This window comes from Ischnura elegans, chromosome 6 (assembly GCF_921293095.1).
Source record: "Ischnura elegans chromosome 6, ioIscEleg1.1, whole genome shotgun sequence".
NCBI classification, from domain to species: Eukaryota; Metazoa; Arthropoda; class Insecta; order Odonata; family Coenagrionidae; genus Ischnura; species Ischnura elegans.
The window spans coordinates 65220836-65241850 of NC_060251.1; the positions used below are offsets into that span (position 1 = coordinate 65220836).

At 38.1% G+C, this 21015-nt stretch overlaps 1 protein-coding gene and 1 long non-coding RNA gene across 3 annotated transcripts; one reads left to right on the plus strand and one right to left on the minus strand.

Moving 5' to 3' along the window:
- Nucleotides 1-21004, minus strand: LOC124160902 (crossover junction endonuclease MUS81). 2 transcript variants are annotated; one of them, XM_046537022.1, is made up of 7 exons: nt 20636-21004; nt 20374-20506; nt 20104-20287; nt 17944-18208; nt 3481-3720; nt 3284-3397; nt 1-572 (listed from the first exon to the last, which is right to left on the minus strand). In XM_046537022.1, the coding sequence occupies exons 1-7, from the start codon at nt 20768-20770 to the stop codon at nt 327-329; spliced, it is 1317 nt and encodes a 438-aa protein (XP_046392978.1). In that variant the 5' UTR covers nt 20771-21004; the 3' UTR covers nt 1-326. The 2 variants fall into 2 exon arrangements, with proteins under 2 accessions (XP_046392978.1, XP_046392977.1); XM_046537021.1 differs by having other exon boundaries at nt 20371-20506.
- On the plus strand, nt 9640-10682 carry LOC124160903. Its single transcript, XR_006865265.1, has 2 exons — nt 9640-10160; nt 10593-10682. It is a non-coding gene; the product is annotated as an uncharacterized LOC124160903 (long non-coding RNA).
- Nucleotides 21005-21015: the final 11 nt, after the last annotated feature.

Genomic DNA, 21015 nt, shown 5'->3' on the forward strand with positions numbered 1-21015 from the left:
TAGGATATAGCTATTATGTTTATTAATAAAAATACTCAATTATAAATTCTCTTTTAGACGATCAATCAACATGTATATAATTGAAAAAATAAGAAGTGTACCAAAAACAGTAACTTGAATTCAGGATACATTGAGGACTGATACTAATACCCAATTATATGTATAGAATATCCACTCTTTCATGCAATAAATAAATACTAAAGCACAAGTCTAAATTCATAGGTGACAACTACTTAAACAACTAGACTGACATTTTTACAAAAAATCCATAATTAAACATTTATGCATATAGCATTAAAAATCAATAAAATTCCTTCGTAGAACAATTATTTTATAGTTTCATTGCTATATAAGTCACTTAAAACCTTGCTGAGTGTGGGTCCGATCATCCTTCTATTGGGACCAAAAGGAATGTTGGCTAAACGTATTTGCTTTTCCGCTGGTTCATCACTATATGCTCGACATAAGTCAGAGGGAGTTGGATATTTATCAACAATAGCCTGAGCTTTCTCCACTGATAATCCTCTAATCTGGAGCAGTTGACGTACGAACATTTGGCTCACTGTCAGATCCTGCAAGAAGAATGAAATTATAGTACTTACTGGTACTGAAATACATTTCAACTCTAACGGTGTTTCTATGAAGATGGCACAAAATTCATTCCCGTTCTTTTGTTACTTAGGGTTACAGCTAACGCTTATAGCTGACAGAAGCTAATCTTAAAATGATACAAGGAATATCCAGAAAATAAGTTATGTTCTAGCATCACCTTACCTCAGGTGTCATTGCTCAGAGCATCTGCTCTAGTACACTTGGTTCGTCAACTATGATTGGCTACCATTGAAGACACTTTGGTTGCCTTCTCTGATGTGTTTTCTAATCTGATTGAATTTATAATGTCTTAAACAATTCCTGTACCCACCAGATTATTTTTATAAACTTGTGGAAGAAACAATTAAGTGTCTTTCATTATTAACAGTGACAGATTCATCCACTAACATGAGTTGGAAACTACTTAAAATAACCACCATGAATGCCAAGTAGGAAGGAGACAAATCATGTATGGACCTGGTAAAGAACAACTGGTACATTTGCAGCTGGCATAGGGCCATTTCCTATTGCACTTTTCAGCACATAATATTCATTTATTTTGTATTACATATATCTTTTTACGCCATAAACATGAAAATTATACATAAATTTTAAAAACAATAACTTAGAGGAATAAAAGCCCCAATTTGCCATTGCACTTATGAGTTTCAGATATGGAACTAATTGTTCCACATCTCATCCCAATTTGACCTGAACAATTACAGGTCAGACTTCAGTTGGAAATTGACAGTCCAGTTCTGATATGTAGGTAGGTGCCAAACATAACTTGAGGAAAACATAGAGACATCAAAAGGATATATTGGGTAATCGTTAATAGACTGTCTACAGATGGTGGGAATGACTTAAGTTATCTGCAGTGAATAGGGAAGGCGAGCCTAATTTTTCTTTGGAGAATACTCTCTTACCCCACGTCAGCACCAAACACTACAAAGTATTTTCCTGAGATTTTTCCAACCCAAATCTAACTACAAATGGCCACTTCTCACTAGAGTTGATGCATTATAGTAGATAATCAAATACAGATATAAAAGAAGAGAGTCACAGATTATAAGTAAAAAGATTTGTAGGCAAATTCAGAGAGGAAAAGAAATACAGTGAAACCTCGATTTTACATTCCCCCATTATACATTTTCCCTGATTTTGCACAGTTTTTATCAGGTCCCAAACAATACCGCCTTTAGAAAATGATACTCTATTTTACAATATCCTCAATTTTGCACTTTTTGTAAGTGGTCCATTCAAAAGTGTAAAATAGAGGTTTCACTGTACATAAAAATTGAGAAATTAGACCACAGCAGAGTTGAGTGGAGTTGAGACTGACTAATCTCAATTTTTCTGACTGATGATAATGAGCAAATTAATGATGTTTTAGATTCCTCAACCAATACCACTTTAAAATACATAACTCTAAACTCACCCATCTGGGTGTAAAAATAAATTGGAATATTCACTGCAAAGGAAGCTTATTTCCTTCACTGAAGGGAAAGGCACCTTTTTAATCAAATTCTGAGAGTGAATTGACCAAGGGCACAGTCAGATCATTTGGCTGGGAGTGAGGGGTGGTAGGGGGACATGGGACTTCCCCCTCTGCAGTGTATGAGGGGTACACCCACTTCTAGAGGAAGTGTTCCTACCCCGGGATTGCCTTCTAATTTAACCTTCTTAGAGCTTACACCAAGCCCAATTTCTGATGACATTTTTGAATAATGCCAAAAGAGTTTGCTAGTGTTGCATGATGTGCTGCTGCCTCTATTGGTGTACATCCAATTTTCTAGGAGGGCCATCAGTCTCCTGGTGGAGGAGCAGACCCATCACTTGCACCTCCCTAGCTATACCCGTGGGAATGACCCTAATCTGCATCATTGTACTGCAGGGACGCCGACTTGCAAAAAATATTGGGGGGGCCCAAACCGGGGATCTTGCCCCAGGAAATTTTATAAGTAGTGAGTTTTAAGTTTTTTAAGCATTTTAGAAGAGTCTTATGATCAACATTAGAACCCTGATAACTCAAATCTCGATATCTGGACACTACGGGGAAAATCGGAAAGCCTGACACATTTTTTCTTCACACCCATAACGAATATTCGAGGGGGCTCGGGCCCCCTCAGGCCCCATGGAGTCGGCGCCACTGTTGTACTATTTTCCTTACCACTGTTAACACACTATCACACACAGTGATTCAACCAAAAGGTTCATTTGGATAGGTGAAGGTAGAGCCTGCCACAGACAGTGAATTTCAGACATTAAGAGTAGGAGGGCCCTTTGAGAGAGTAAGAGTGTCTCGCACTTTGAGGATTTTGATTTAAGGTGGCTGAAGGTTTCACAAATGATTTGAACCCTGGAACCCCCTATCGGCAGCAATGAGCTCTACCCACTAGGCTAGCATGCTCCCCTACCACCACAAAATGTGGTTCAGTTTTTGACTAAGACTACAAGATGTTGTGAAGGAGGTAAAACGCTGGAGGAGTTGCAAGAAATGATCAAAGAAATACATAACTATGAAACCTGCCCAGACAAACACCTCTCTCACCTCAATTCAATGAGCGCCTCTGATATTAGGGACCTTTCATCAACCAGTTCAGTGTCCAATAAAGACAGGTTTTGCTGTACCCATAACAAAAAATATGTACATACTTAATAAAACATTATAAAGCTAATAATTTATAAATACCTTGCATTTTATTGATGATTTGTTAAATTCAGAAAGGGACATGAGTTCCAGCTCATCATCATGTACAGAAAACTGAGGGAGATCTTCCTTTTTGCACAGCATTAATTTCTTCCCCTAGAAGCAAAAATAGAGAGAGAGTGTGTGAACAAAAAATCTTGTGAACTTGAGGCAAGTTTTATAATTCCTTGCTACTGTACCTGAAAGAGCATTGTCAGCGAATTGGTCATCATGGCCAAGTATTGGGCTGTTTCTTTCAATCCCTTAGTGTCTTTGACAATAAATCTGTCGACAACTTCAGTGTTTGCAGAAGCCTGCTGCAAAGTTGATATGGGTAGATGGAGGCCACGGGAACTATCCTTGTCTGCTACTCCCAGCTTCTCAGAGATCCCCTCTATCAAATATATCTTCTGCCACATTCCACTCTTTTTCAACCGAAACTGTATTGAATCCAGAAACACATTTAATTAGCTTTGAGAAATCAATGGTCCTCTCGTATGATTAACAAAGTTAAGCAAGTCCATTGTTATAGGCTATGATGAAACTGGGAAGTTCTGATGGAATAGACAACCTATCCCGTAAAAAACATTTATGAGCAAAAAATACTGTAGAATTTCAATATTACATAGAACTTCATTAAATCAATGGTTAAATTTTCAATAGATGTATCAGCAGTGGCGGCTTGCCCATAAGGACTCTCGGACGTCGCCCCTCCCAAAGATTTGAAAAAGGTAAAAAAAATTAAATACCCATTCAATTATAATTATACATATAATTAACCAAAGTGTTTTTTCAATCGCGTGCATCGAAAATGTAGGAAGAATATGCAAAAATAGTGCGAGAAGTTCGCATATGTAGCCGCGGGTCACTGGCCAGAAAGTTCCAATCCATCACCATGCAGTTATATGGAGAGTGGTAGTGGTGGGGGCTGTTGGTACCATGACGCGTCTAAGCTTGTGCCTTATGGAAGTCTAGGGATGCCGCCCAAGCATGCGCAGAGTGACGTATCTACTGTGTTGACATCGATGTGCCGGCCGGCAGCCCTATAGTTTTGGTGTTGCAGAATACCATGTTTAGGTGATTAGTCGACTTATTATGTGTAAATTTTTTAAATCTAAATAGGGCTAGTTGTAGTTGAGTTAATAGAGTAAGCAATTGTTCGTGTTTTAATGTTAGTGATTGTTTTGTGTATTAGTGAGTCATAATGGTCTCTAGATAGCTATAAAAACTCAATAAATACACAAAATATTAAAAAATTTAAACCCCCCGGTGGAGTGTGCCCCTCCCAGCATTTGACTCACGAGCCGCCACTGTGTATCAGTTGGGATTTCATTTAAATAGTAATATGTATGTAGTTATTTTAATAATTATTATACGTGAAGGAATTCCTCATGGGTTCTCCACCAGTTGAGATTCTCCAGGGCCGACATTTCAATGCTCAACTCGGGCATTGTCCTCAGGACAGGGTCTGAGTGTCGAGCTGATGATTTATGCTCATTGTTGAGCATTGAAACATTGGACATGGAGAATTTCAAATGATGGAGAATCTAAGAAGAATTCCTTCAACTTGTTTACTAGGAAACTTATGATCTTATTTCAATAATTATAGTTCTATTAGATTAGAAAAAAGGTGGCTGGGGCTTTTCATCCTGTAAGACCAAGATTTAATCCCAGCAGTGGCAATGATTTTTCAGAGACTGACCAATCTCTTCTTGATTTTTACTTTGAATTTTTGAAAGCCAGGCTAGGGGGTAGGTATTTAGAGGATGTGACCGACAGCTTACGTTATTTGCACACAGAGGGAAGGAAGGGTAGAGAAAAACCCACCACTGGCATTAGCTTGCTCTAAACCAAATGTGCCAAGGGGACCACGACTTAACTGCCAATTCAACAGATGGAGTGCTACACTTGAAGTGCCCACAAAAAAGCATACTTTCATAAGATAAACCTAACTTTTGCTTTCAGGTTAGTATGGGCAGGTCTTCTGAAATGAATAAAACTTTTCCTGTCACATTTCCGCGACTATTTTTTAGTGATGGGTCGATTCCAAAATTTTATCGATTCCGATCCCGATTCCGATTCTGACATTTCGATTCCGGTTCTACCGATACCGATTCCATCGATTCTGATGCCATAGGCTCCAAGAAAAATATCACTTAATTCCAGGCAACAAGAAAACCACTTCTAAAGCCCGTATGACACTTCCCAATTTATTGGCCAATCCATTGGATATTGGATTGTGGACCCACTGACACACACCAATTTCTAGCCCAATCTCCGTTTCACAATATTGGGCACAATTTCTTGGCCAATCTAGATTTTAGAACGGGTTCTATTTTCTCGAGGCCAATCTCCAATCAGAACTCAGTCTTGTCGACTCCTAGTGGCCAAATCTAGAAGCTCTTTGCAAAACATTTCACCTCGGAACTTTAATATCATATATAAAAACTTTAGAAGCATAGCAATCCATGGAATAGCTCAAATAATTAATATGTACTTTGAGAGAACATAAATTCACAAACATCAACTGTCTAAAGTGGGTAATTCGGAAATAACATTTCGGATATTTAATGAATAAAAACGTCGTGATTCTCCTCGATTGCGTCTATATTTTGTTTAAATTACAATTATTAAACTATTTTTCATGATTTGAGCGCTAAAGTTTCGGGTGAAAGTCCCAATTGATGACACAATCTCTGTTTATTCGATGAACATATTCCAGCCAAAACGAGCCGCTACGTTATCTTAGCTCACCTATGAGATCACAATATTTCCTATCTCTCATCATTCAAGGAACTCACCCGAATGAAATTTCGAGCAATTCGAAAATATCCTTGCAGCCCCTCGAAATAGTTATTAAATTTACAATTATTATGCCATCTCCCATTCTGTAGCTCATTGGCAATCAATCTGCGTCTTGAGATGCTCTTTCGTCATTTTGTGTTATGTGGCGTTCTCTAGTGGGGTATTAGAACACTATAACGGCCAATATTGGTGTGAATATTGGTACGTGTCATACGATGCCTAAAGCCCAATATTTTAACCAATATTGCGCGCCGATATATTGGCCAATAAATTGGCAAGTGTCATACGGGCATAAAAATATTACTCTGTGAAAGAGTCAGTTGACAAAAGCATCTTTCAAATAATCACTATGTAATTAAAATTTAATAGCTTAATTTCAAAACAGAACATACCTGAGTACAGAAATTTTCATAGCTGTAATAAAGATTACATACTACCCAGTCAACACAACAATTATGGCCACAGTATGGCCGAACTGTGGTTTACCTGTGGCAACTATGGCTATGGCTAGCCACAGCTTGCCATACTATGGCCAGACTGTGGTTGTCATGCGGCAAGCCATAGTGTGGCTTGCCATACACATATGCAACTATGGCCACACTTTGGAAAGCCACAACTGCCACAGATGATAAAGTTTGTTTACGGTTGCTATAGATGCAGACTTGTTGATGAGTTATCAAAATGAGAGTTGGCTGATTTCATTGATATGAAGAAAGTGTGTTAAAGAAATAATAATATGTATTTATTTCAAGAGAAAAGGCTTCCACATTATTTATTGATTTAATCTATTTCAGCGTCTTTCCGTGAGTACTGTGATGTTGAAATGTGGAGAGGATTAGATAGACTACCGTAAATGTTGTAATGACTAAATATGTGATTTTACCTGTTACAGATTGGTCCATAAGCCTAGCTAAAATAACTTGAGGTGGATGTGTAACATGTTATTGTCTCAAATCCAAGGCAATATTGTAATACTAGCTTATCTGTTCTATTGTAATACTATTTATGTTATCCTACTCCACGTACTAATATCTACCAGAAATCATTTCTGATAACGGGATCAAAATTCTGGAATTCTCTCCCTGAGGATCTTAGACAGAGGGGCTCCATCCATGCTTTTAAAATTAAATTGTACATGGATTTACTCAGTGGAGAGCTAAAATAAACTCCCACGAAAATACAGCCTATTATGTATCATTATTATGTATTATGTACTATTGCCCAATATTCCGTCTGCCTATGATGTCAAATTTCAATCCTTGTTACGTGTTATTTCTTTTTTTTATAGATGCGTATCAAACAACTTTACTTGTCATTTTTCATGAACTTTTGCTTTGATGAGCCATTTTTTGTAAATTGTGTTTTTTGCTCCAAGGGTTTTTTCCCAGAGCATAATAAATATCTATTCTATTCTATCTGCAATGTTGTTATGTTTTTTTAGTGGCTAACCTAGGCGATCATTAATGGTTATATTATGTTATTCATGGTTAATTTACTGCAATAATAAAGTACTTACAAACATCATTTACTGAGTAGGAACTTTTATTTGCATTTACCTTTCTGATACTCTATATCGCAAAGTGCTACTTGGGGTATGGGGTGCCAACCAGAGGGCATTTTATCGTATTTATTATTTAAATTGATGGCAAATTAAAATTTTTGGTTCGCATCTAATTTTCCAAAAAATCATTATTTTTACATTGATGGGCATAGCTAGGATTGAAGGAGGCATAATAATACTATTAAAAAGGAATTATTATATGTATAAATATTAATATATTAGTGGTGGAGCATTGTGGCTAGCCAAAATGTGGCCATAGTGTGGCTATCCACACTAAAGCCACATTATGGCTAGCCACACTGTGGCCACAGTGTGGCCGGGGGTCAAAACCATTATGGCGCCATAATGGCAACCCACTATGGCCACAATGCCTTGCCACAGTGTGGCCACAGTATGGCCACACTGTGGCCATAATTGTTGTGTTGACTGGGTACGTATATGAATCATGTAATATTTGGCCCTTTCAAATTCTCAAGCAGAAAAACCAATTATTCTACATGCTCAGCCAGCAGGTTTTGACGTCTCCATGTTACAGTATTACTGCCTGCCTGAAAATTGCCTTTTGCTACACATGTGTGTTATTGGGCAAGTACTTTCCCACCAAAATTGCAAGATTTCGGAGACTTTGGAATTTTTATTAAAAATTATATCAACGATTTTTTGGATCTTGAATCTTCATGGAATTCAAGTGGTCGAAGCGAACAACTATAGAACTAAACTTTAGTTTTGTAGAGCCAAAAAAAATGCTATACTTCTCACGTCATTTAATCAACCTTAAAATCTCTTGCTTTTTTTAAGTTCAATAAAGAAACTAAACGCTACAAATGAATATCACATCGGACGGTCGCAGTAATAAAAAAGGCTAAAAGAGCCTTGTGGTGTGAAAACTCCCCCTACCGCGCGGCTCACCTCGGCGAAGGTGGAAAAGGAAAAAGGGTATCGGTTGTTGCCTTTCACGGAAATAGTTCTTTTTTCTCTCTCTTAAGCATGCTGACTTAATCTCTTCACTTTACTTCAATACCCGAGGCATATTTCTTATGCGTGGGATGGTTCCAAAAAATACCCAATCCTTAGTATTTTCACTCGAGTAATGCGCTAAATGGTCAAGTCGATCTATATATAATCCTTTTTAACATCCTCAGTTTAGTGTTTTAAGTCTATAAAGACGATTATCTATGCTTTAAATGACGATTTTCAAGACTAATGTTTTAAAAAACTTGAAAAATCGGCCTCAGTTACCGAGCCTTAAAGTTCCGCAACGTGTAGCTCAGCCTTGACGCGCGATTGAAAAATCGCTCTTATTTCCTTCGTCGCAAACTTTTTTTTCAAGATTTCTTATTAGTACTCTTTATAAATCTCTACTTTATATTGTGGTACAAATTTTCCGAGTTATATTTTTCGTAAACGAAAGATAATGTCTACTTTATGTCAAATTTCACGTGAAAAACGGGTCGGCCATTTTGCGTTGTAAAACCCGACAGATGAGAGCCAAAATCTTCGAAAGTCATTGAAAGTATAGGCAAAGCACCAGATCAAAGGAATATTGCGTTTTATATTCCATAAAACTCACACCAACGCAAAACCACTTGGATAAATTCAAAGATTTTTTGAGGAAAAACGATATCTCGCGTGGCATTGAAAAATTGGTCATGCTTGGGCCTCTGTATCTCACTAAAGGTTCGTATTTATATGAAATGGCATATAAAGCAATATTTGGTAATGATGTATGAGTATTTATGCTGAGTTTCAAGTCTCTATCCCCAAAAAGGTCATTTTGGACTTTATTCCAGCTTTTTCCGATTTCAGACCAGTGTGCTCCGGGTAGGAAGACGATCGGCCGCCGCGGCTGGCGTAAAGGTATTCGGCGCCCACGTCGACAACTATAGTGTATTCGGCAAGCTGAAACTACCAGGCCAAGGCATTAGAATGACTTATCGGCTTTAAAAACTGCATTATTACATGAGTTTCATGATAGCGCTTCCTGTCGGCAGATTGCTGGACTTACTAGCCTCGAAAGCACTGTAATGCCTTGTTTCCACTACGCCCTTCTTACGCGGGTTAGCGCTGACCCGGGTTACATATCGTTGTGGAAACGGCAGTTAGCGCCAACCCCGGTCAGAATTGTAACCCGGGTTGGCTGACGCGGGTTAGCAGGTAACGCGGGTTAGAAATCGTAGTGGGAACGCTAGTTTCCTGATCTAGTGAGCAATTGACGAACGTATTTCGTCTAACAACCACGAGATCAGGCAATTATTGAAGGCAGGAAAAACGTTGCGAGTACACATTTTTTTTAATAAGAGCGGGGATGGCCAATCCTGAGAGAAAGAATTTTTTAGACGACGAGACGGAGATCTTGCTCTCGATTTATGAAGAGGAAAATATCCAACGGAGGTTTCGGGGTACATTTAAAGGCCACAAACAGGTGTGGGCAGACTTAGCTGCTCGGGTATAAAAGCGGCCTATGTTGACATCGCAGAATACCTCCACCACTGCAAGATCTGACCCAAACTTGAGGTAGTACAGTGCAATCGCTATCCTTTAGGGACGAGAATAGCTTCTCGCGTGCGCGTACTTATTTTAACGATGCTAGTCCTTATTCTATTGCACAGCATTTGAAATGTATCCCGCTGAATACGATATGTTTTTTGAAAAGCATCGGGTCATTTGGGAACATCTCCATCCCAAAACCCCTGACTGCTAACAAACCGTCAACTTCTTCTAATGTAATGCCGGGGTTTTCTTCGTAACCTATTTATAATATAGGCCCTCAGGTTCCTCCTCCGTCGCATTTCTTCTTCCATTTGTTCCGGAGGCGGATCCAATTTCGCCACAGCATTAAATAAATGTTGATCAAATGCAACAATCTAGCTACTTGAACCTACATTTTCATCACACGCTATTTCGTTACTCAACTATTTACCTCCCCCAAACTTCTGTTCCCGGCAGGGTATTCGGACAAACTTCCCGTTGGAACGCTGGTCAGGTTACCCATCATCCCCTAACCGCTGTAGACCCTTCGTAGTGGAAACAAGGCATCCTTAACTACTCGACTCGACATTCGTAATGCGACTCGAAACGCTCGAGTCGAGTACTAACTACTCGATCGACCTGAATTTTTGAGTACTCGCACATCCCAAGAAGATATGTGTTTTGTTATTACGATTACGTGGCGCGAAAATTCAAATGACTGTTGGAAACGCGGTCGTTTATTTTGTTGTTTGAAGTACTACTGGAATCGGAATCGATTTTTCGCCTTGGCAAGTACTCGTTTTCGATTCCGGTTCTTGGCTGAGAATCGAGGAATCGAAGAATCGAGGAATCGAACCGACCCATCACTACTATTTTTATTAGAATACCCTAGTTATACTAAAGTTTTTTAACTAAATGGTGTTTCTGACTCAACATAGAACTAAGGGTGCGATTCATAGACGACACTGAAATTGCTCACTTTACAAAGTCTCTCTTTACGGTAAAGTGAGACTTTAGCTAAAGTTCGTTTCAGAGTCGTTCCAAGGATCTCACTTTATAAAGTGGAACTTTAGCTCCTAAAGTCTCGATCATGCATTGAAATTTTTGAGTGTTGGCAATGAACGCTGCGAAAAAGTGAATAAAAAGATGACACACGATATTAAATGCGTACTTGTTTACATGTTTCTGGCGACTGGGTTTTCGTGTTGTATTTTGCTAAGACTTATTAAGCTGTATTTTCTCATATTATGTGCAAATGTAAATGAATACTGCGTCATTGAAAGCTTTTCCCCACTAGTTTTTTTGTACGTTAATGACTGAGTTGGCTGAATAAAAGATCACTTTTAATTAGCTTCGTGCATTGGTAATGTCCTGCGATGTTCTCAGCGAAGTAAATATTCAAATGCTGATATTTTCACGTCGTTTTATGATCATTTTCTATGATTAACTGCATACGGTTGTTTGGACTACATGTTAGTCGAAGTTTGATGGTGTACGTTCATTGAAGGTGGGTGAAATAGTGAAATTCTCTCGCGTTAAATTGAAACTGCCAATTAATTTGAAGATTTACCGATCAGTGGTTGTCTCAGTTGGACGCATATTTTGAATGAGGTATGGGTGTTTGTTGAATTCTTTTGTGCTTACCAATATTTTAATTCTTGGAATGTTGACCTAAGGGGTTATATATTCTAGAGAAATGGACGAGAATGTACAGTCAAGAATATCTATATCATCAAAACCAATGAATGAATGGCCACGCAATGAAACATGTTGAATGTGAGAATGGACTTATATCAATAAATATCTCTTTGTCTACTTTGATGCCTCGACATATGTGAATACCTAACCCGAGTATCCATTCACGAATTTTGCAGTAAAAAATGTCTGTGATGCTGCGTAAATAACATTTCATAACAATCCTACATCCTCGAGAAAACATTGCTTTGCTGCTGATAATATGGCTATGAAGGAAAGTACGTTTTACTTTTTATTGCTGCCTTTCATGACGAGATCTTATATCATCATTGTAAACATGCAAATGTATAGTCGAAAAACGAAACAGAAACTCGACTCTAGTTTCACAATCACAGAAACATGTTAAGCGTGATATGAAGGCATACGGAAAGAGTACATTAAGCAAATATTGAATGAAAACGCTTAAAATGCAAGGTGTAGAAACTAGTATTTGGCTGGCCAAACGATATGAAAATCAAGTCTTTGTTTACGAAGGCTATTGACGCCAATGTAAACAGAATTTTGCTATCATATTCAAGTATCTTTAAGGAAAATTCTAGAATATGAACGTATAAATAACCTAAGAAAATAACAATTAACTTGTATATAAAATCAACATAAATTATGCCAACCTGTTCAACCAATTACTGTGTTGTAATTATCACACGACCGATAGAGTTAAACTTCAAAATATAAGAATGGGGTCATCTCCATCAATACCGACTCGATATATATTCAGGGAAAAGACATATATTACTTGTATGGTTATTTCTAGAAACGCGCCAGTTTGCTGCTGTGTTCTCACCAAAAAATTAGTGCATATTCATTTCCGTAACCCAAATATCTTCATATTTCAACTTCAATAACAGCCGGTGCAGCCATATTTATTCATCCGTAAAGGACACTTTAGCCCTAAAGTGAGCTACGGTTGGGCACTTTACGGTAAAGTGACGATTCAGCCATTTTCCCTCTAAAGTGGCGTTTATGAAACGGAAAAAGCAGACTTTAGCCCGGCTAAAGTATACTTTAGCCTAAAGTGCCGTCTATGAATCGCACCCTAAGATGAGATTCAATCAAAATTTCAAAGGAAGAGATTTGATTGTTTTCATTCATTGGAGAATGTTACTTTTTCTTTTCACGTTACATACATATATGTAATTATAAAATTTTTGGGTGAATGACAGTACACTTATAAAACAGTGTTACTTTTCATAAATATGTTACCTAATGGATTACTTTACATCAGAGAATGAATACTGATATAAGTTACCATAATTATAGCCATATATTCATCAAAATATAAATGATATAAGCAAAAAAGTATCAGTTTTCCTTGTTAATAGTCAAAATAATTTTTACTCTGAAAGAAAATGCAATGCATAATAGGGAACTTGCATATATTTCAGATATAATCAATAGCCCTAAAATTATATAAAAATATATGTTTGCATACCTCGGTGAAAGTTTTTTTATTTTTTTTAATTATTTTTATTATTTTATTCAAATTCAAGTGAGAAGCGAAAACGCCCGATGATTGGCTGGTAGAAAAGTGACGTCATAGTTCAGTACGAGGCACGGCGGCACGGCCATAGTATAGGTTGCATAATTGAATACATGCGACGGCGTGGTTATGATTCATTTATTGAAGTGCAGACTTATCGGAGTTGTTCATTGTGACTTCAGGGCTATTATTTGATCTATTTCTCCTCCATCGAAAGCGATAGATTGCGTAAAGATGAAGGCATATGGTTATTCTTACGCTGATCCTAGCAAGCTTCCTGTTACTGATTCCATCATGATAACAGGGTATTTTAGTGAAACTGTAGACTTCGTCGGCTCGGAAAGTCGATGCCGAGAAATGGAAAGGTAGCTGATGTGCATCTGTAATGTTTTATAGTTCATAACAAAGTGAGACTTGCGTATAATATTGGCGAAAGCGTATACTCATGTGAAATGTGTATTCTTTTGGCAGTCCGGTAGAGTCTTATGGTGAACTTATTTCCACCTCGACGCTGTCGATGATACTTTCAACTTAAAAATACCTTGCCTGGAGGGCGACAGGAAGCTCTGAGGAAGCCAGACTATCAATGTTTCAATTAAGTAGCGATAATATAGACGAACTTCCAACACAATCTACCATCTTGTGACTAAAACCCCCAAAGCCACTTCCTATTCTGCAGAAAGAATCGGTCAATCGCACTTCGATCAATATAATAAACACAACGTCTTCAGGTGTTAATAAGTTACTTTTGAAATGAAATACTTCCTAAATTAGCATTAAAATGTGCATGTTTTCCAAACAGAGTCTTTAATACATTTTGGGAGCTTTTCTCACGATATATCTGAAACCTACTCTAAAGGCGAGCTCATCGTCATTGCGATCGGTTGTCACTTAAAAATTCCGTATCGGAAATCCTAGAGGGATGACTTTCGACGATGACCGTGATCACCTGCACTCTCACTATCACTGGAACCCGTGGTGAAAATATCATCCCAATCCAATTTCTATTTGGTTTTAACTGGGGAAAGAGCAGCATAAAACTGCGCATTCTTTGGGCAACTTTGGGTTTGACTTTCCCTCAAACACACCATTTCCCCTGTGGTGCACATCAGTCCTATCTTTATACGATGGCCTGACAACCTTTAAATGGATCCTTGGTTTATCCTGACAACCAACTAAATGGAAATTGCTGATCCACACATGTCCATTCTTATCTCCATAGTTTCCAAATCAAAGGTTCCGGAACATTCCTCTTGTGACTCAACTTTTTTTTTGAAAAGCAAGCAACGGCGTAGAATAAAATCAAAGAATGCTGCGATTCATTTTTTGTGACCTCCTCTGGATTCCATTCTTTTTCCATCTACAACTTCCTTTATCTTTCGGGGTAAACCGTGGGACAAGATAATGTTTAAATATTTTCATTAATTTATAACAAAATATAAGTTCGAAAAATACCCAAAAGCCATTTTATTAATCCGCACTGATGAGTGTAAATTAATGTGGAAGATGAATGCTGTAAACGTAGTAGTTTTCCTTAGGTTGAGTTGCAAAGTTCATGAAGTTGACAAAACGGCTAATTTTTCGGTGCGCGGAGTCATTTATTGCACTGACCGTGTCTACATTTTTCAATTTTTTTGTAAAAAAATAAATCAGAATTTAGGATAAAATTTCCTTTAAAATGACGTATAGTTCATTATTATAGCATGTAGTGAAGCCAGGATATAAATTTGCCAAGTACAGCGGCACATCATTTTGACGCCGACAGTAGAAGAAAACGCTGTCTTCTTGGCTGGCACTCGAATGCATAAGGATCAACGTTGCTCTATATTTTCATATTTCCTCCCTTGATTTTAAACATCATGGAATTTTCTATGTCCTTCCGTAACTGAAATTGAACAAGTGCCATAAATAATTTGAGTCCATCTTAACCATCGAGAAACACCTATCTCGATTTTTGTTGTGAAGTTGAGTTTTTATTCTACGGCGGCCGAATTATCGAAAAATCTCAGTTTCAAGTTATTCAGTCAATGAAATATGGAAATATTATTTATATTAAAGTTATCTTCGCTCACATAGCGCACGGGTTTATCATTCCGATTATTATACTCTTATTTTTCCGTAACGCTTATCCCGACAGACGGCATGCATCGAGGCTTTTCTTCTAATTTCCTCCGTGGGAATGCAGACGAAAATTTTTTCTAGGGTGTTATTGCACAGAGGAACAATGCACCACTTGTAATTTTTCCTTATTTCAGCCATGTTCTCCTTTAAACGCAACGTGGCTCTTCCAAACCTGCAGTTACTGCCCAGACAGCACATTTGTGGTAATACATTTGTATTACAATTGTAATACAGTGTCAAATGTCCTCTATTACAATCGTATTACAATTGTAATACAGTGTCAAATGTCCTCTATTACAATCGTATTACAAATTCCCTTGTATTTTGCCTTTGTATTACAACTGTATTACAAATCATCTGTATACAAAACGTTTGAATACAACTGTAATACAGTTGTATTACAAAAATCGGTACAATTTGTAAGGTTACAGAAGATTTACCATTTGTATACAAATGGTTGTGCTATCTGGGTGGGCTTGGATCTTGGACTCGTACTGAACTATGACGTCACGGCCAAAGATTAGTGGGGGCGGTATTTTTTAGCCCGCGAAACTCGGGAGACTTTTGGGAGTCATTTTCTAGGGTAAAAACTGAATTTTAAGCGGAAAAAAGTATATTGCGGTACTAAGTGTTTACTGTAGTATATCAGCATACTGTTTATAAAAAGTATGCAATTTCCCTATTACTTTCAGGGTAAAATTTACTTTCATCATACTCATTACTTTCATCATACTCATTACTTTCATCTTTCATCAGTTGTTACAAGTTCAATGTTCCTGAGCCATCTGTAGCCCACATATATATGATTTTTTGGTACAATGATAATTCTCCAATTGGGGTGAAGAAGTTATTGAGACATTACATAAGTATGACTGAATCCTTTGAAGTGAGCTCCAACTATGCCAGTGTGTTTCTTATAGCACCCAATAAATACATACTGTTCAAAAACTGATAACTTTGAACTTTTTAACCAGGAGAATATCATGCACTGATGGTAGCCAAGGTCATAATATAATAGGATTTGTTTACAATTGAACATTGTTTGGTGAACACTTTAACAGAGGGCCATATAACTACTTAAGAATCTATGGGATTACATAATTCCTACCAATCCAAAGCACAAAACACCCAAATGTGCCCTCAACCCTTCCCATATTCCCTTACCCATCCAACCCCCGCAATGCCCGGTCTGAAACTTCAAGAAAGAAGCCAACTATAGTATAAGAAACCGCAACTGAAACTCCAAGAAGACAGCTGATTGGCTGGGAGCTCGGATCAACGCTATAAAAGAAAATTCTGCTTGGCTTGGCTCGGCAGAGGGCCATAACAATAAGGCCATAAGGTCAACAACATCCACCCATGTCTTGGAATAGAGGTAGTACTATATGTAATTAGTTTTATTTGACCCAGTAACACCTGTATGCATGGCACACTCACCTTTTGATATAATATCAAAATTAAAATTGCCATCATCACTAGAGATAACAAGGCATCAACTTCTTCCCTTGGTAGCTCCAGAGGGCAAGGTGGTTTATGCTGCCAAAAATAGATGGCAACAAGACAGCATGTTTGAGCGCAATGCACCACAGTCCACCAAATAAAAGTCAAACTCCAAACCATAAGGTTTTCATTATAGACATATTGCAGAAAATAACTGTGGTCTAACTATTACCTATTCACTTTGTTTCCAGGTGAGCATTCGTGAGAGCCCAAACACTCTTGGCAGACTTCACTGATGGGGGAGGGGTTGTACTAAGAGAGGAAGGAGGAGCAAATGCTGACTATTATACATAACCACCCGAGTTTGTAACAGAAAACACGTGTGGCATGGGCAGCCACAGGTATTTTGGGTTCGGCATCGAGACAATATACCTACTCATTTGGTAGGTATTGAGGATAATCCCTTCAAAATAGGCCATGACATTGTCAGCTACCATGCTGAATAAGGCACCATTGGTGGAAGGTGTGCTTAAAGACATAGGACGTAGATATAAACAAGGAGAACAAGTGAGGTTTGGCAACACTGCTCTGTGAGCAGATTTACGATGTTAACTCGACGGAGGTCTGAGAGCGACTGACTGAGGCCACGCCTGCTGTTTGGCGATTGGCAAAGGGAAAGTCACGTGTTGAGAAACTTTCCCTCCCCTCACCCCCACTTGCTTCAGTCACACCAGCTCTACCGCAAAGATACAATGAACAGAGAGTAGCCAAATACCTTAACACAAAAAATCACATTACACTAGTGGTGCAAAAATTCCACAGGAGAAAAATCAGCCAAGACCAAAATATATTTCATTGTCATAATTTGTAATAAACTGGAGTAGCTAAAACACAAATAATATAAAGAACATAATATTAAACGCATTTGCTCTTGGGTTACTTTTTACGCTATATGTGGATGCAAACCTTACCATTATGGTAAAATTGGCATCTTAGATAACATAATAGATTTTGAGATACCCAAAAACATACCTTTTGCTCATGAAACCTTCCATCCCGAATGCTGCTACCGAGGTCATCAACCCTCTTTCTTTCAACAATGTATGGAAGCATAAGTATTTTCTCATCCATTTTTGCAGAAGCAGTACTCCCAAGGACTAAAGAATCAGGAATACATCCCCACGCAAAATCTCCAACACTGAGTTTTCGAACTTCAAATGGCACTCCAGCAGTCGTTAGTTGGTTTAGTAAAACATCCTTATGAGATCCTTTCAATGGCCCACCCCTTAGCTTAAACCTGAAAATAAACATTAGTACTTACTATTCAAATAAGCAAAAACAAACCTTCAGATGTGTCTTTCTTAATGTCCATCACCACAGGACGTAAAGTATTTTGGAGGTAGCCTCCCCTATGACCAGATGTCACCTGCGCAACTTCCCATCTGCCGGCATATACTAAATCTGACTCAATGTGATTCTTGAGTGCTGAGAGGGTATTCTCTTACATGTTTCTGAGTCTTTATGAAAGACCCAAAGAGGGTAAGGGAAGGTTGAGAAATAAATAGTTTGATTCAAGATTGATGAAAATTTCGCTGACGGCCAACTGATTTAAAGTAGCTAGCATAACATAGTAGTTATAGCGTAATTATTTTATGCATATCCTTACAAGGGTAATTTTAATAAAGCCAATAGGCTTCACTTCAGCTTACCACTGGTGTCAATAAAAGCACAAGAGGGCCACAGAGAAAAATAATCCAAATCCAAACATTCCAAACGTCATTGAAGTGCACTCTAGGAATAAACCTGCTCATGATTATATTTTTCAAGGGGATAAAAGTAACAAGGAAAGAGAAACACTACAATCACTGACTCACACGAGAAGAAATCAAGATGGAAAAGCCTTGTAAAAATATGAATCAAGAAGTGAGGTAGAGAAAATAGAGTACATACATAGAAGTGGCTGAAACAACACCTTTGACCTGAAGATGACAATAGGAACACTGGAGGCAGTAAAGCCATTGTTAAAGTCAATATATTGAGGAGAGCAATCAGAATGTGGAGAGAAATCCCCTCCTGTGTGTTGATTTTCATCACTTCTGCTAAAAATTACCCTATAGTGAACACTGCTCAGTCTTCAATACCTTTCCATCAGGCCTATCCCAACCCAATCACGTCTACAGGGTCTGTCCAAGAAGTAAGTTGAATAAGCTCAGGAGAAAATATTTATTGATGATATTGATAAAAGAGACTAAAATTCTTCAAAATAGGCCCCTTCCGAGTCGGAACACCAGCGCCAGTATTTTTCCCAGTCGTGGAACACACCCTGGAAGGTGTCGACTTTCACACACCTCGCCCTCGCATCCTTGACGGCTTCTAAAGACCCAAAATGGTGGCCTTTGAGTACTCTCTTGATCTTTGGAAACAATAACAAGTCTGGAGGTGCCAATTCGGGACTTTACGGGTGGCTGGGGTGTTGTTTCCACACCACGTTTCACTAGAAACTCCATAACAGTGGAGGCCATATGCGATGGCATGTAGACGTGGTGAAGATGCCAAGTGTCAACGATCTCCTTCCTGACACGCTTCACTCTGATTTGGCGTAATTTAAGGACTCTTAAGTAAAACTGACTGTTCACAGTTTGACCTTGTGGAACAAACTGTAAGTGGACAATGCCTCTTTGGTTGAAAAAAATTATGGGCATGGCTTTAACAGCATGGAATTATTTAACTTACTACTTGGACAGACCATGCACTTTCCCTTACTCTATTTCCAGGTCCAGATTTCCGCAACCTAACTATTGTTCTAACATTCCATTTCCCTGCCTTCTTCCTCTTCTGCAACTTGAGCTCCAAGCCAATCATGAATGAATGCTGCACCGTTCCCTCAAGGATTCTTCTGTTTGATAACCACTACTGAGACTCTTCCTCCACTGCTAAGTACGAAAGCTATCATGAAGAGCCAAGTCCCTACTCTTAAGCCCCATCTATCAAATGTGATCCAATTGATGATGATGAAAAAAAATGGCAATTTTGTAATGAAACTAATTTAGTCGCAAGTACTAAGAGATGTAATGATTAATGAACGCAAATGATAATTAGTACCTGAGGAACTATTCATGTAAACATTTGCACAATCACTCATCATGGGAAGGCGGAGAACATATGCAAATGTAAAATTTATTCACAACAAACCCGTTCGTTTCTCCAGAATCCACAAATAATTGAACACGAAATGATCCAGCCTCGTAAATCACTGTTTCTTCACGAAGCTCTCTTTCAGGTTGCGTTCTTTTCCTCTGTGCGGGACGGATCACTTTCCTGGAGGTTGGTATAATTGCTTGGATCGCCTCGAGTCCACTATTTACCGACGTAGTAACTGAAATATGATAAACGAAACGTGAGATACATGCGTAAAAAATAATAACTATACGTAAAATTCAAATAATAGAGTAATAATACCACTAATTTGAGACTGATTATGTTCAGCAAGTTTCTTATCTAGCATGGAACAAAGCTTAACGCCAAAATGTTGCAATATTGCACATTCCCTGCCAGATTTCAGCACCAGTGGATATTTATTCAGCGATGCCAAAGCCTGAAGAGAAATATTGTACATATGAGCAATACTATAAAGCGCAGGCTTGAAAGCGGCCAAATTACGACAAAATTGATCAAGAAATATGGAGGACATTTTAAACTACAGGCAGCAAATGAAAAATCAAACCTTAGAATACACATATTTCATGTCAGACCCTTTTTCTTTAGCTTCGTTTTTCCATTCAGTCAGCCACTTCCGAAAAAGGGGATTGGGGCACACTTTAGGCTTCACGGAAACTCTTTTGCACGAGCTTGAATCCATTATTATAAAAGTTTTTATTAACGAAAACGATTATCAAAAACACTCATATCTCCAAAAAAAATAAGAAATCACTGAATCTCCCTTCCACCTCAATATACATTGTCTTTGTTGTGTGATTTCCACCCTAAGAATGATTTTCATTCGTGCTGACTCCAGATTTTAGTTCTAACAATTCGAAAATGCTAAATAACTTAAAAAAGATTTCCACATACAAATGAAAACAAACATTTCAAATATAACGACTT